At 39.0% G+C, this 14,758-nt stretch overlaps 1 protein-coding gene across 1 annotated transcript in view; it reads right to left on the bottom strand.

Moving 5' to 3' along the window:
- Positions 1-14,758, bottom strand: part of atp1a2a (ATPase Na+/K+ transporting subunit alpha 2a) — a 55,149-nt gene that overhangs the window by 14,175 nt on the left and 26,216 nt on the right. Inside the window, exons 13-17 of the mRNA XM_079243930.1 lie at positions 13,505-13,614; positions 12,501-12,676; positions 5,565-5,701; positions 1,091-1,241; positions 166-334 (exon numbers count right to left, since the gene is read on the bottom strand). Coding sequence (XP_079100056.1) covers positions 166-334; positions 1,091-1,241; positions 5,565-5,701; positions 12,501-12,676; positions 13,505-13,614 — 743 coding nt within the window. The remainder of the gene's footprint in view (positions 1-165; positions 335-1,090; positions 1,242-5,564; positions 5,702-12,500; positions 12,677-13,504; positions 13,615-14,758) is intronic.

The following is a 14,758-nucleotide window of genomic DNA, read 5'->3' as shown; positions in this document are numbered from 1 at the left end:
TGCATGACAAAAGAGCTTTGCCAAAGCAGTGCGATAGTTTCCTCATCTATTCCACTTGTTTCTGACTTGATCTGATCTTTTTTCTTTCTGTCTTCATTTCCCTTTTCTTCTCTGCCTGCTATTTTTTGTTTCCTGTCAACCTGTCACTCCACCACCTCCACTCACCCTCCTCCACTCCGGTGACGATGGAGGCAAAGTTGTCGTCCAGCAGAATCATGTCAGCCGCCTGCTTGGACACATCAGAACCGGCTATCCCCATGGCAACGCCGATGTCGGCTTTCTTCAGCGCTGGAGAGTCATTCACTCCGTCGCCTGTCACAGCCACGATCGCCCCCTGTGCCCGCAAGGACCAGTGAACAAAAAGTGTCAAGAGGAGAAAAGAAGTACCATGATTTAACTTTTCTTTTACCTCCCCCCTCCCTCCCCGTTGCTTCCTGCTCTACCCCCCCTCCTCTGTCTTAATAATGTCTTTTCAAAGCAGCTCTGGGGAGATTAAATGAAAAATGGAATTGAGCAGCAATCGTTCAGTCACACAGCATCGAAATGAGTCAGTCAGGGTGAATTGTAGCATGACCTCAATATATAAGGACATGTACAAGTGCATGCACACATCTAGTTTTATCATCTTCTCCTCAGGGGTCACATGTAGGCTTTGATATACGTGCTTAACTAACAGTTAATCATATACCTTAAAGAGATATGCTTCCTTTTAGCAATAGATTCAGAAATGGGTGCCTATAGCCATGACTTACACAAAAATGTGCAGATAGGCACCAAACCCTGTGGTCATAAACCACCTGCATGGACAAAAAGATCAAGCACACTGGCAAATACACTGTGAAAGCTGTATTCAGCTGTAAATGGCAGGACACACACACATTCACTCTAATACACACACTTGTATTCAACCCTATGTCCATACTTGGACATAAACAGACACATTCATCCAGACTTTAATGCCAACACGCACGCTGGCGTTCAGCCGTGCGAGCACATACATTGCAATTCAGATGGATGATGTGGGGGAAAAAAAGGCCCAGCCGCTCATTCATACACACACACACACACTCCTGACCATTGACCAAGTGACCTGTCTCTGGCAGCCTTCCACAATGATGAGTTTCTGCTGAGGAGAGGTGCGAGCGAAAACAATCTCAGTGTGGTTCCTCAGCAGGTCGTCCAGGTACTCGGAGCTCATGTCCTTTAAGTCTGAGCCGTGCACCACACATGCCTTGGCGTCCCTATGGAAAAAAAAAACCACACACACACATGTACAGAATAAAAAAAAGAAAAAGTGAAGCGTCAGTGACACTGAGAACAGTTACATATGGAGGAAAGTAAATTTACTTGCTGTTCACTTTAGCTTTCCTCCCATTTCATGTTCTGCCTTAAAGACCCAGTGTGTGGGATTTACATCTATCAGATGCAACAAAACAACCAATCCTGATGTCCAGCAGTGAAATTGAGGAGAAAAGTCTGGTTTTTAAGCAGTATTTGGTTTGTTCCCTGAGCTCTACTGATGTAATATCATATTGTGACATGTTGGAGGAGTATCCAGGTGAAGCTTCTACAGGTAAAGGAAGTGTAGTGGAAGATGTGACCAGAAATTAAACAGTCTGTCAATACAAAGTGCAGCTGTTGCTTTTTCTCCACTGATCTCATCAACTATATGCTAACCTCCTTTATTGGTCTTATGCTTATTGTTAACATCAGGGTTGCTCATTCTGGTCTTATGAGGGCCACAATCCGGCAGGTTTTCCATGTATTCCTGCTCCAACACACCTGACTCAAATGAATGACTGTGCAGAATCTGGAAGGCTGTTAAAGCTATTTCATCTGATTCAGGTGTGTTGAAGTGGAAATACATTGAAAACCTGCTGGATTGCAGCTCTCGTAGGACAAGAATGAGTCACCTTGGTTCAATTTCAATTTCAATTTTCAACTTTATTTATATAGCGTCAAATCACGGCAATGCCATCTCAAGACGCTTTACAGACAGAGGGGAAAACATAATGAAGGCCAATTCATAACAGCCTATATAAGGAAACCAACAGATTGAGTTGAGTCCAACTCAATCTCCCATCCTGAGCAAGCACACTGGCAACAGTGGGAAGGAAAAAACTCCCTTTTAACAGGAAGGAAACCTCCGGCAGAACCCGGCTCAGGACAGGCAGCCATCTGCCTCTGCTGTGTGGGGGGAAGAGGACAGAAAGACAACAGACAACAGGAACTGCTACTCCTGGCCAGGGAGACCTGCTGAGACAGGAGACATACATGTTAATGATGCAACACTGTTATGGGGGGGTAAAAGAAAGAGATAAAGAGAAAAAGAAAGAAGTTCAGTGTATCAGGAAATGTCCCTCAGCAGTCTAAACCTATAGACTTAGACTTAGACTTAGACTTAGACAGACTTTATTCATCCACAAGGGAAATTCTGTTGTCACAGTAGCTCAGAACAGCAATAGAGGAAGAAATAGAAACAGCAATAGTAGGTAAGAGAAAAAAAAGTAAATAATAATAATAAAATAGAATAGGTACTATCCATAAAGCAATCTGGAATATGTACACTTTTACAAAGATAAATAAAACTATCAAGTAAAATTGGCAATATAGAATATGGAAATTTAGAAATTTACAATATATACAACATGTGACTAAATGCAGTGCCAGTTTACACAGAGGCTTTGAAATGAATGTTAGTTATCTGTCACAAAGTGGGGAGTTATTGTACATCTGTATAGAGAATGGTAAGAATGTGTTCTTGTAGCGCTCACTGTGACAGCGCAGCTGTAAAAGTCTATTGGAGAAGGAGCTCCTTTGCCCCTCTACAGTCCGGTGGAGTGGATGAGCAGGATGCATAACTAAGGGATGCTAACCATCCCTGGCTATAGGACTTATCAAAAAGATAAGTCTTCAGCCTAGTCTTAAAGGTGGGGAGGGTGTCTGCTTCCCTAACACTAACTGGGAGCTTATTCCATGAGAGGGACCTGATAACCAAAGGCTCTGCCTCCTGCTCGGCTCTTTGAGACTCTAGGAACCACAAGTAAGCCTGCAGTCTGCGAACGAAGTACTCTACTTGGTATATAAGGAACAATGAGGTCTTTGATGTATAGTGGTGCCTGGTTGTGGAGGGCTTTATATGTAAGGAGAAGGATTTTAAATTCTATTCTAGATTCAACAGGCAGCCAATGAAGAGAGGCTAAAACTGGAGAAATATGATCTCTCATGCTGGTTCTGGTCAGGACTCTGGCTGCAGAATTCTGGATCAGCTGAAGGCTTTTCAGGGCATATTTAGGACAGCCCAGTAATAGAGAGTTACAGTAATCTAGTCTCGAAGTAACAAAAGCGTGAACCAGTTTTTCTGCATCACTCCGAGACAGAATGTCCCTAATTTTGGCTATATTATGTAAATGAAAGAAGGCTGTTTTAGTAACCTGCTTAATATGTGGGCCAAAGGACAGGTCAGGGTCAAATATTACTCCAAGGTTTCTCACTGTAGCACTGGAAGCTAAAGTAATGCCATCCAGGTTCATTACAAAACCGGAAAATTTAGCTCTGAGTTTTTCAGATCCAACGAGAATTACTTCAGTCTTATCTGAGTTTAAGAGGAGAAAATTTCTAGACATCCAAGTCTTTATGTCTATGAGACAATTTTGTAGCCTATTGGGCTGATTTGTTTCATCTGGTTTAAAGGATAAGTATAGTTGAGTATCATCTGCATAACAATGAAAGTTTATTCCATGCTGTCTAATAATTTTGCCTAAAGGGAGCATATATAGCGTGAAGAGTATTGGTCCAAGTACAGAACCTTGAGGAACTCCATGACTTACTGTAGTTTGGGAGGAGGACTTGTCATTTACATGAACAAACTGAAGTCTATCAGATAAATAGGATTTAAACCAGCTTAACGCTGTACCTGTAATTCCAATCACCTGTTCTAGTCTTTGTAACAGAATGTTATGATCGACTGTATCAAATACAGCACTAAGATCAAGCAAGATAAGTACGGACACAAGTCCTTTGTCTGAGGCCATAAGAAGGTCATTAGTAACTTTCACCAATGCCGTCTCAGTACTATGATGAGCTCTAAATCCTGACTGAAACTCCTCGCATAAATTATTTCTGCTCAGGTGGGCATGTAGCTGAGCTGAAACTATTTTCTCCAGAATTTTGGACATAAACGTCCAAACATCCTGCAAGGTTTTCTGTTTCTGTTTGGTCTGAATCATCTGCATGTGCGATGCAGCTGGTAGCCTACGTGAGTGTGGGATTAAAAAGCAAGTTTATTCTCTGTCAAACCCCTCATTTCCACGTGGATTTGTGTGGTTTATTCATTTGAAATATTACCAGATAGAAAGAGGACCAATAATTCATGGTGGGAAATTAGAGACTTTTTTTTAGCCTTTCACTTTTTAGTCCTTATCTAAAAAAATATGAATTTACAATAAATTTATTATCTATGTTAGCTAAATATCCCTTTGAATTTTTATTTGGCAGTGTATTATTTAGGTTGCATTATACCAAATGAATTTAACAAGTACTTTAAAACAACCTCAGCTAAAACAAAGTACGGAACATTTGCTAATAGTTATAATAAACTATTTAAAACATAAAACATACTGAAACATTAGAGATATCTAAAAACATGACAAAAATCCAACACAATTAGACCAATTAAAACAAATAATACATTTAAAAAAAAAAAAAAAAAAAAAAAAGGCCAAATTATAAAAAAAAGGAAAAATGGCTTTTTAGAACAAGTTATAAAAGTGGAAGTGAAGGGGCCTCGCCAACGTGCAAAGGGGCCAGTTGTGCCACAGTCGGGGAATGGGAACAGAGAAAGCCTTGTCCCCTCTGAGCTTCCTCCTGGACCTCTGAACCTGCAGGAGCAGCTGGTCTGCCGACCCAAGTGATCAATGTGACTGAGTAGTTCATGAGCTTGCAAGCTAATATGTTTGTCCAGCTTGCTGCAACACATTGCTATCTCCTTGTTTCTCTGCAGAAAATACAATTTTCAGTGTGCTCAAGACAAATGCCAGTCTGGGAAAAGAAAAAAAAAAAGTAACAAAACAAAATGCAAGAAGTTTTGTGCTTAAATCGGAGATCATTGAAATTCTGATTAACAGACTTGCAAACGTACACACCAGCTGTTCAGAAACAAGAAGGAAGCTTGTTTATTTACATTATGTAATCGCTTTGTTCTGTCCTTCCTCTGCATGACTAATTCCTGCCGCACACCTCTGACCCTTCTTTTCTGTCGTTTTAACTTTGTTTTTACAACACCAGTCATATTTCTCTCAGCCTGAGACATGTAAACCTTTTGTATAGCTTTTAGAATTTCTTTTTCCCTTTTTGTTTTGTATAAAAGCCTTTTTCTGTCTAATTCTGAAATAAACACATTTCCCAGCTCTTCCTTCCAACAGTACATTGCATGTACACACAGTAGACACATCGCTGCCCACGTCCTCAGCTGCTCACACAATCTCTCAGCGAGTTACTCTTCAGACGCTTGAGCACACAACCAGAACCTGCTCTGACTGACACACACACACATGCAAACACACCTGGGGTCAACTTGGCTCAGAGGGATGTTCAGTCTCTCAGCGATGTCTTCAACCGTCTCGTTGCCCTCAGAGATGATCCCCACACCCATAGCAATGGCCTTGGCCGTGATTGGGTGGTCCCCGGTTACCATAATCACCTGACCGCAGACAGGAAGTCTCATGAATCACAGAGCTGCATCACATCAAAGCCCATGTTGTCATCACCTATTTGTCATGTGTCACAGCATGCTTAAGACACTCTTACGGTAGCATGTGGGGTCTATCAGGCATACAAAGGTGCTGTAGCTGAAAAAGGGTGGTTGAGGGGTTCAAATTCAGCAGCATAGAAAAACCTTGAGTGGTGTTTAATGGCTGACATTAAATGTCCAGCCATTAAAATCCATGAAATTCTGCACATAAACAACATTTTTTTCCCTTTATTTCACAGAGGTTGGTGAACACATCTCAGGTCCAAGAAGTAGGTTTTCAGAAGTTCGTACAGTGATGCTTAAAATGTTGAATTGACCATATTTAAGCAATAAATATGCCCTAAATCATGATGTGATGTTTTATGTGTTTTCTAAGTTCAAGTTTCCTGTTTTATTTTGTACTTTTCCTTGTTTAGTTCCCTTGTGTCTTGTTTCCTGTTTTCCTGTTTGTTTCTCCTTCATTAGGTTTACCTGGACTCAGTTAGTTAAATTATTCCACCTGTGTCTTGTTCTGTTTGTATTCATAGCCTTTGGTTTTCTTGGCTGCTTCATTGTGTTAGTTTACTATTAGCTTCATGTGTTCTTTAGTTAAGTTTTGGAATATAACGTCTTGGTTCAGCATCCTGCCTCCCATCCCTGCCTTTGGGTCGACACCTCCACCCACACTGTGACAAAAACATCTTTTTTTTTTATCATTATAGCTACATGTTTTCATCAAGAGGAGTGAAAATCAGGTATGAATAAATGGAACCATCAATGTCAGATCCTCACAAGAGCAATTCACCATGAAACATGGCAGAGCTACAGAACAAGAGCAGAGTGGGACATGCAGCAAGACAAACACGTGACAAACTTGTGATTTTCTTTGTATTTGTTGGCTGTGATGTTGCAACCATGCTCAGGATACTGAGAGATGGACACTGGTGTCAGATTTATTGATTTTTATCAAACATAAAGCACTATGGAATAAAATATGTTCCGGAAACTAAACAAACAGTAAAAGTTTACTGAAACTGACTGACAGGCTGACAGGCAATTCAGAAGAGCAACAGGGAAAGACAAAAAACACTTAATAAAAACTAATATATATGACTAACACGATGAATAAAGGAACACCTGGAACAAATATACTGAGGGACTAAAGACAAATGAAGAGCAGATGCGACAATTAACCAAAATCTGGTGGTTTTGTCTAAATGAGTGGAAAAGCCCCCATTTCGGAGCCTAATAACTCAGACATGCTTTCACGTTGCAGCTTCACAACTTTTTATTCAAAGTTTAAATCAGTCACGAAACATAAAAATGTTTATTATCTGAACAGGCATCTTGATATCTTTCAAGGCTTTGACACAATCACAGTTTAAGTTTTATAAAACAGAGAAGTTCTCCTCGCTCAAACATGTGACATCACACACACTCAAACTCTTGGCCTCCAAATGATTCAGAAATGTCTCAAACAAATGCCTTTCACACCCACATTTCTCCTGTAACGTAGGCATTTTCTTATTCAGTTTAACTATTATTGTGATATCCTCCTTCAATTCACTTCATCCACCACTTCTGCCTCCATTCACTTCAATTCTATTGTTTTTCCTTAACCCATAGGTGAGAGGTTTTTTTTAAAAAGTTGTAATTAAAACTATACAGAAGAAAACATAAAAAGAGAGGCTTCTGAAAAATATCATATTCTAATAAACCTGTATTATTAAATTTAAATGTGTATGATTTTAGACAAAACAGCTTCACATGGTGGCAACAAGTTCACATGTGCCATAAAGCAAGAGAATATTTAGTATTTGCTCTGATTGCCTGCAGCATTACATCAGCTGGGTTTGGCTAGAAATCGTCTCTGTGATAAATTTCCTGCTCGTTTTTCTCCACTGAAATAAAAAAACTACAAGCATCACACCATGCATGGTGACACATGTCACAGTGTGACAACCAGCCGTGAAAAAGATGTGACATCCACCCCCAAATGTGATGTTTTAGTAGCAGTTAAACTGGCAAACATCATGTTGTAGACAAGTAGTTTTCAAACTATTACAGTCACAACCCCCAAGATGACATAAACTGGTGTTTCTGACCCAGACCCCCATGCGAAGACTGAGCGGTTACATCATCCGTATCATCCTAAATGTAAGGCTGGAAAAATGGCAGAAATTATGGAAGAAAAAGTGCTTTTTTTGGTGGATTTTGTTACCACTCTGAAAAGACACATGCAGGCCCGAAATCAGCTCCTCTCCTGGAGATATTCATATTTATAATAATGTTTATTTATTTATTGTGTTAAAAAATTAAGGTACAAATTTCACAGCTTTATCTGCATTAAAGGTGGAGTATGTAAGATTTTCAAAATTTTCAAAATAAATTAACTAATAAAATAACTACAATCATAATTAGAAAGTTTTTTAAACATGTAGGTTCCAGTCTGTTCATATTTGATGCGTTATTAAATTACAAGTTTAATTATGAAAAAAAGCACTTTTTTTTTTACTGGTAGGCAAACATTTAAGAAGGGTCTTTGTCATTAATTAAACTTGTAGTTTAATAACACATCAAATATGGACAGACTGGAACCTACATGTTCAAAAAACTATCTAATTATGATTGTAGTTATTTTTTAGTTCTTACATACTCCACCTTTAATGGTTGAATTTTGACGGCGCTGTTTAAAAAAAAAAGGGACAGTCATTTGATAAATGTAGTTTATATATTTTTACAATTGTCTGGCAACCCACTGAAATGGTCTTGAAAACACACAATCCTAATTACACTCTGTCCTTCACACTTTTAAATAGCAAGCAGTGTTTTATTATAAACCAGTTGTTTTAAAAGTCTTAAAAGAGGAACACAGATATATTGAAAAGTTACATCTTGATTTCCTTTAACTTCAATATAAAGTCTAAAACTGCTGAAATAACCGTGTCGCTAAACCTTCACCACCATCTTTTCTCTTTTTTTTCCAAAAGTTGTCCTGTTTAGCATCGCAGCAAGCAGAATGGTGGTCTGGCCGCTGTGTTGTTCAGAACAACAACCAAGAGCTGCTTTATGAATATAAAGCCCCTCTTAAGTATAATTCTTTATTCGTAAATTAGTCTATGATTGAATTTGCATACTGTGTTAAAGCTGGACCTGATAAGGGAGTTGGGGGCAAATTAAAGGCGAGAGTAAACAGAAGAGGAAAAAGAGAGAGAAGAGAAGAAAAGGGAGACAAATATATATCAGATGGAAAGCGAAAGCATTAGCTGTTCGGTCTAAACAGGAATAAACAGACAACCAGCCGCTAAACCTGCAGGGAAACAGTAAAGATCTTTGATAAAAACAAAGCTGACAGTCATCAAAAGTACCCGTACAAACACAAGCAAGCTGGTCAAAAATATCATGAATCACAACAACAAAAACATCCACAACACACACACACACACACACACACACACACACACACACACACACACACAAAAACCATGCACATAACTGTATTTATTGGATAATAAACCCACAAGGTAACAAACAGCAGGCTAGTAAATGCGGAGGAAAAATATCTGGCATGAATAGTAATCAGAGATTGTGCAAAGCTGAACAGGTGGTTAGAAGGTCAGAGGCGGACCAGAGGACCCCCATGACCCAGAAGACAAGCCAGCACCTCAGGTGTACAAATCCCATGTTGGACACTTCAACACCAGCATGTTTTTACAACATCTTATAGCCGCAAAGATCTAGCAGATGGAACAACCAACCCTGTTCTTCCCTACATCTCAGATGGTTGTAGCTGCTTTGGCACACATCAAAAATTCTGTAAAAATGTTTTTGCAAATCTAATTTTATTTGTGGCCCAACATCACATTCATCATAAATGCAAATTCATGAGAAAAACTCCACTTTCTTTGATGTTAAAGACTGAACTGGAGGAGTATGTCTCAACGCGTCTGGTCTTCAACCAACCCAAACAATCTCATGTCTCTCCGCTGCTAATCGCTCTTCACTGGCTTCTGGTCGCAGCACGCATAGAATTTAAAGCTTTGCTTCTGGCTTACAAAACAATAACTCAAACGGCTCGCGTCTACCTTCACTACCTAATCCAGGCTTACACTCCCTCTCGACAACTACAGTCCACCAATGAAAGACGCCTCGTGTTACCACCAATACATGGGACTAAATCACTAGCCAGACTTTTCTTCTGTCGTACCACGATGGTGGAATGATCTCCCAATCTCTGTCCGCTCTGCAGAGTCCCTGTCTACTTTTAAGAGCAAGCTGAAGACTCAGCTCTTCAAGGAGCACTTCAACAGTTAGCATAGCTGTATTTGATGGAAAGTTGGAGAATTCAATTCAATTCAACTTTATTTATATAGCGTCAAATCATGGCAATGCCATCTCAAGATGCTTTACAGACAGAGAAAAAAACACAATGAAAGCCAAATCATAATAGCCTATGTAAGGAAACCAACAGGTTGAGTTGGAGGATCCAACTCAATCTCCCATCCTGAGCAAGCACACTGGCGACAGTGGGAAGGAAAAAACTCCCTTTTAACAGGAGAACTTAGCCCCGTTCTTTGCAACAAACTTTTTCATTCATTCATTCATTTTCTGAACCGCTTAATCCAATCAGGGTCGCGGGGAAGCTGGAGCCTATCCCAGCTGACTTTGGGTGGCAGGCAGGGTACACCCTGGACAGCTCACCAGTCCATCACAGGGCCACACAGAGACGAACAACCACTCATGCTCACACCCACTCCTAGGGGCAATTTAGAGTAACCAATTAACCTAACGTGCATGTCTTTGGATGGTGGGAGGAAGCTGGAGTACGCGGAGAGAACCCACGCATACACATACACATGCAAACTCCACACAGAAAGGCCACTGACTGAACCCCTCCCCAGCCAGGGATCAAACCAGTGATCTTCTTGCTGTGAGGCCACAGTGCTAACCAGTGCAGCCCCTTTCATTCATATGGTATTAATTCTTTGTATTATAACATAGGTGATATTATTGGGTGGGAAGGGAGTAAACAAAAAAGAAAAAAAAAAGCCTGTAGCACTTCATAGAAGGACCTGCGTCCAACTGGACAGTCCACTAGCACCTTGCTATGATGTCCTCTACTGTTTTCGTGCTTGTGTTGTTCTCTCATATGTGAGTCGCTTTGGATAAAAGCGTCTGCTAAATGACTAGAATAGAATAGAATAGAATAGAATAGAATAGAATAGAATAGAATAGAATAGAATAGAACTATCATTACAATGCAAATCAGTAAGGCTGTTAAAAACAGTTGATATTTGCTCTGAGTTTAAGATATTTGTTTGATTAATCATATGAACAACAATGAATAGTTACAAAAGTAAGTATATCAGTAATGATATGAATAATTTTGTGGTTTTTTTCATTTTATTTTTTATTGAACATGCTTTCTTATTTTCTCAGTTTACTGTTCTCACTTTATGTATCATCACATTCCTTTGGATGTATTCTTCTTTTGATTATTCCCAATAAAGCTTGGTGAAAAATATTATTTTAAAAATGTCTAAACTTGAGTTATCATTGCCTTTGTATAATTTCCATCCAAATTTCCTCTGACATCTAAGGCATTTTGGTCTGAGCAGCTGCTGCTTGGTGAACACTTTCCCTTTCAGGACTGGTCGCTATAAACACTAGACATGGCTGTGTGTTAAAATCCCAGTGGATCTGCAGTTTCAGAAATACTCAACAACCATACCACATTCTAAGCCACTTAAATCCACTGTCTTCCTTATTCTGATGCTCACTGAATATTGGCAGGTCATTTTGTCCATATGTACATGTCTAAATGCACTGAGTTAAAGGTAACTGGCTGACTAGATATTTGTGTTAAGAAGCATTTGGACTGGTGTACCTAAAAAGTGACCAGTAAGTGTATAACACATAAAAACAAAACAAAGTTGAGATGTGACAGACATAAAGCCTTTCATTAGGTATGCCAACGGTTTTACTCTAAACTCTGCAGACATTTTCTCTCCTGATCAACGTCTTTCTTGTTTTTGCCTGAAGTTAGCTTTTTTTTTAAGCCAATTACAGCGCGCCCTTAGAAAATTCATTATTAAGGAAGCATGATAACCACCGTACCTGATAGTAAGTGAGTTAAATCCCTTTCCTGTATTTGCACAAGTTGAATTTGAATGTGTCTCCCTGCTCATTATCTTTTTTTGAAAAAAATGTTTTTATCTCTGTCGGGAGTTATTTAACCTTTTTGTCACTGAGCTTATTACTTTTCTGACGTATTTGCAGTTGATTAGCATCTAAGGGAAATTTGCGGTTCATCTAGTAAAGCTATATTTTACAAACTGCTATCATAATATACTGAGGCCACCTTTTATTGCTTGTCGCATTTTTAATTTTCATGTCTAAAATGTATTAGTATTTTGTTTTGCTCTTTATTTAATTAAAAAAAAATTATCTTTATAATGTAAAAAACATCATTTATTCCTAAAACTTTCTCCAATTTCATCTTTATAAATAGTCATATGTTTAAGCTGAGTGCAACAATGAAGAATACCACTGTTTGCTTGCTCCGCAGATGCTCTCAGGACCTTTATTTAGCCATCAGCCTGCATTGATCACAGCCCTAGAGGTGATCTGTTGACATTTGGGTTTGTGTGGTGATGTGAGAAGACATTTGACACGCAGATCCCTTCTCTAAAAAAGCTCAATATTTGAAGCTGCTGGAAAAGGGCTTCTCGTGAACAACAATGACAGTTGAATCTGTGGAACCAATTACCTTGATGCCAGCAGAGCGGCATTTACCCACAGCATCAGGCACAGCGGCACGCGGCGGATCAATCATGGAGATGAGACCCAGGAAGCAGAGCTGCTCGGTGGGGAAGTTCATGTCGTCGCAGTCGAAGCTGAACCCTCTTGGAAACTGGGACGAAGGCAAATTTAAGTGGCAGAATCCTGGAAAAAAAAATAATGCATCGTTAGAGTGATTGTAGTTAACTCACCGCAATAACTGCAAGGAAAATAAAATATGGAAGATGTATGCGGATTGTTGAAGGCTAAACATCATGTAGTACCTCTCAGGATACATATTTAGTTTTAAGGTTGTTGGTTTAGAGTACAAGCCCTTCATTATATGTACGTTAAACATAAGTATCCTTTTTAGTTTAGAAAAAAAAAATTCATGCTCTTCATCACCTCAGGCACAAGACAAGCTTAATAATTTCCTACTTGAGTTTCACTCCGAACGAGGTGATATTCTTTGTTCGACTGTTGTGGCATCGACTTGAACGAAATGATAACACATAATTATTACCTATGGCACTTTCCAAAAATGCCAAGTTTTTTTTTTTTTCCATTGGTTGCTAAGATGATGACATTTACAGAATCAGAGGAGGGAAGACGTGAAAGATACTTCAGGTAATGACTTTTTACCCAAAATAAGTCTATGGCATTTAACATGGTGGAATTATTGTTGCATTTTTATCAAACTGTAGAGCTTTCGACCTGGATTAAATTACCTTCCTTTCGTCATTTAGTTTCCAGTTACGGATTTTCACATAAATGTACGTGAAAATATATTGTAACTCCAGTAAAGTGAACTTTACCTCCTTTTTTTGCAGCAGCAGCTTTCTTTATAGAGAGAGTGGCAATAGGGAAACTGCACTTTTACAGGGACATTTTGGGTAAACTACTCTGCTTACTAAGCAGATCATAAAAAGCGAATGCTGCTCCTCTTCGTCTACATCCAGACAGGCAGGTTTTAGTCAATGCAACCACACCTACCAAGCACTCTCTCTCCCAGTCCACCAAGATCCATGTAGGCATCCTGGAAAGCTTCCCTCCACATTTCGTCAAGTACTTGCTCCTGACCGTGGATCATGATGGTACTGCATCTGAAACAGTTAATAACACATTCAGCACATCTAACTGCTTATAAAAACACCTGTCTGTGTGGCAATTATGTTACACAAGAGGACCGAAGAGGTGAATAGAAAACATGACACATGCCTTCAGTAATTATTGTCTGGGCTTTTAGAGGAGTTCAACACTATTTTAATCACACTCTACTGTCATTTTATAATCATAACAATATGTACGCCAACCTGAAGTAGGTGTGTTATTTCGCAACGGTGGCGTGTGGAGCGTGTTTAAAGGCCCACAAGAGGAACAGATGATCTGGTGTTTGAGCTAAACACAGGGAACAGGGGTACCCTTAAGTCATCACTCTACATTATTGGTTTGATTTCATCGGCTCAGATCAAATGAGGAATATTTTATCAGCACAATAACATTGCTAATACTCCATTTATCATGAATACATTTATCATGAATACATTGACATAACTCCGCAACTTACAGAAATGCAGATAAGTTTAATATGTACTGGTCATTTTAGAGGAATGATGCTATTACAGTATAATAATATGATAAAAAGATTAAATTGGATACTGTGTTTGTTTTTAATGCAGATAAGTTAAATATATACTGGTCATTTTAGAGGATTGATGCTATTACAGTATAATAATATGATAAAAAAAAAAAAAAAAGATTAAATTGGATACTGTGTTTGTTTTTAATGCAGATGAGTTAAATATATACTGGTCATTTTAGAGGATTGATGCTATTACAGTATAATAATATGATAATAACAGTAAATTGGCTACTGTGTTTGTTTTCCATGAACTCTCTGTAGCTCTTGTCCAATTGGCTCCAAGCTCAGATGCATGCAAAGTAAATCAGTTCATATGTGGCTCTAAATAAATATGTACTGCTAATCTTGTAATAAAAAGCTCTGTAAGAATCACAGCGGTTCTGGGGATTGATGTTAGTGAGAGATTGTGGGCATCAAGACCTGAACCCCAAGCCCTCAAAACAGTGGCTTTGTGCTGCATAGAAACCTTGTTTTCTGGAGGCCAGAGAGAGATTTTATTCAGCAGGAGGACATGGTGCATTAGTTGTGGACTATTTTCACCAGCAGATTAATATACATTTGATGCTGCAGTGACACTTTGAAGCAGCTGGGGTTGTGTATGCAAG

This window comes from Telmatherina bonti (genome assembly GCF_933228915.1).
Source record: "Telmatherina bonti genome assembly, chromosome: 7".
Taxonomy (NCBI): domain Eukaryota; kingdom Metazoa; phylum Chordata; class Actinopteri; order Atheriniformes; family Telmatherinidae; genus Telmatherina; species Telmatherina bonti.
This window is presented reverse-complemented; position numbering and strand designations above follow the sequence as displayed.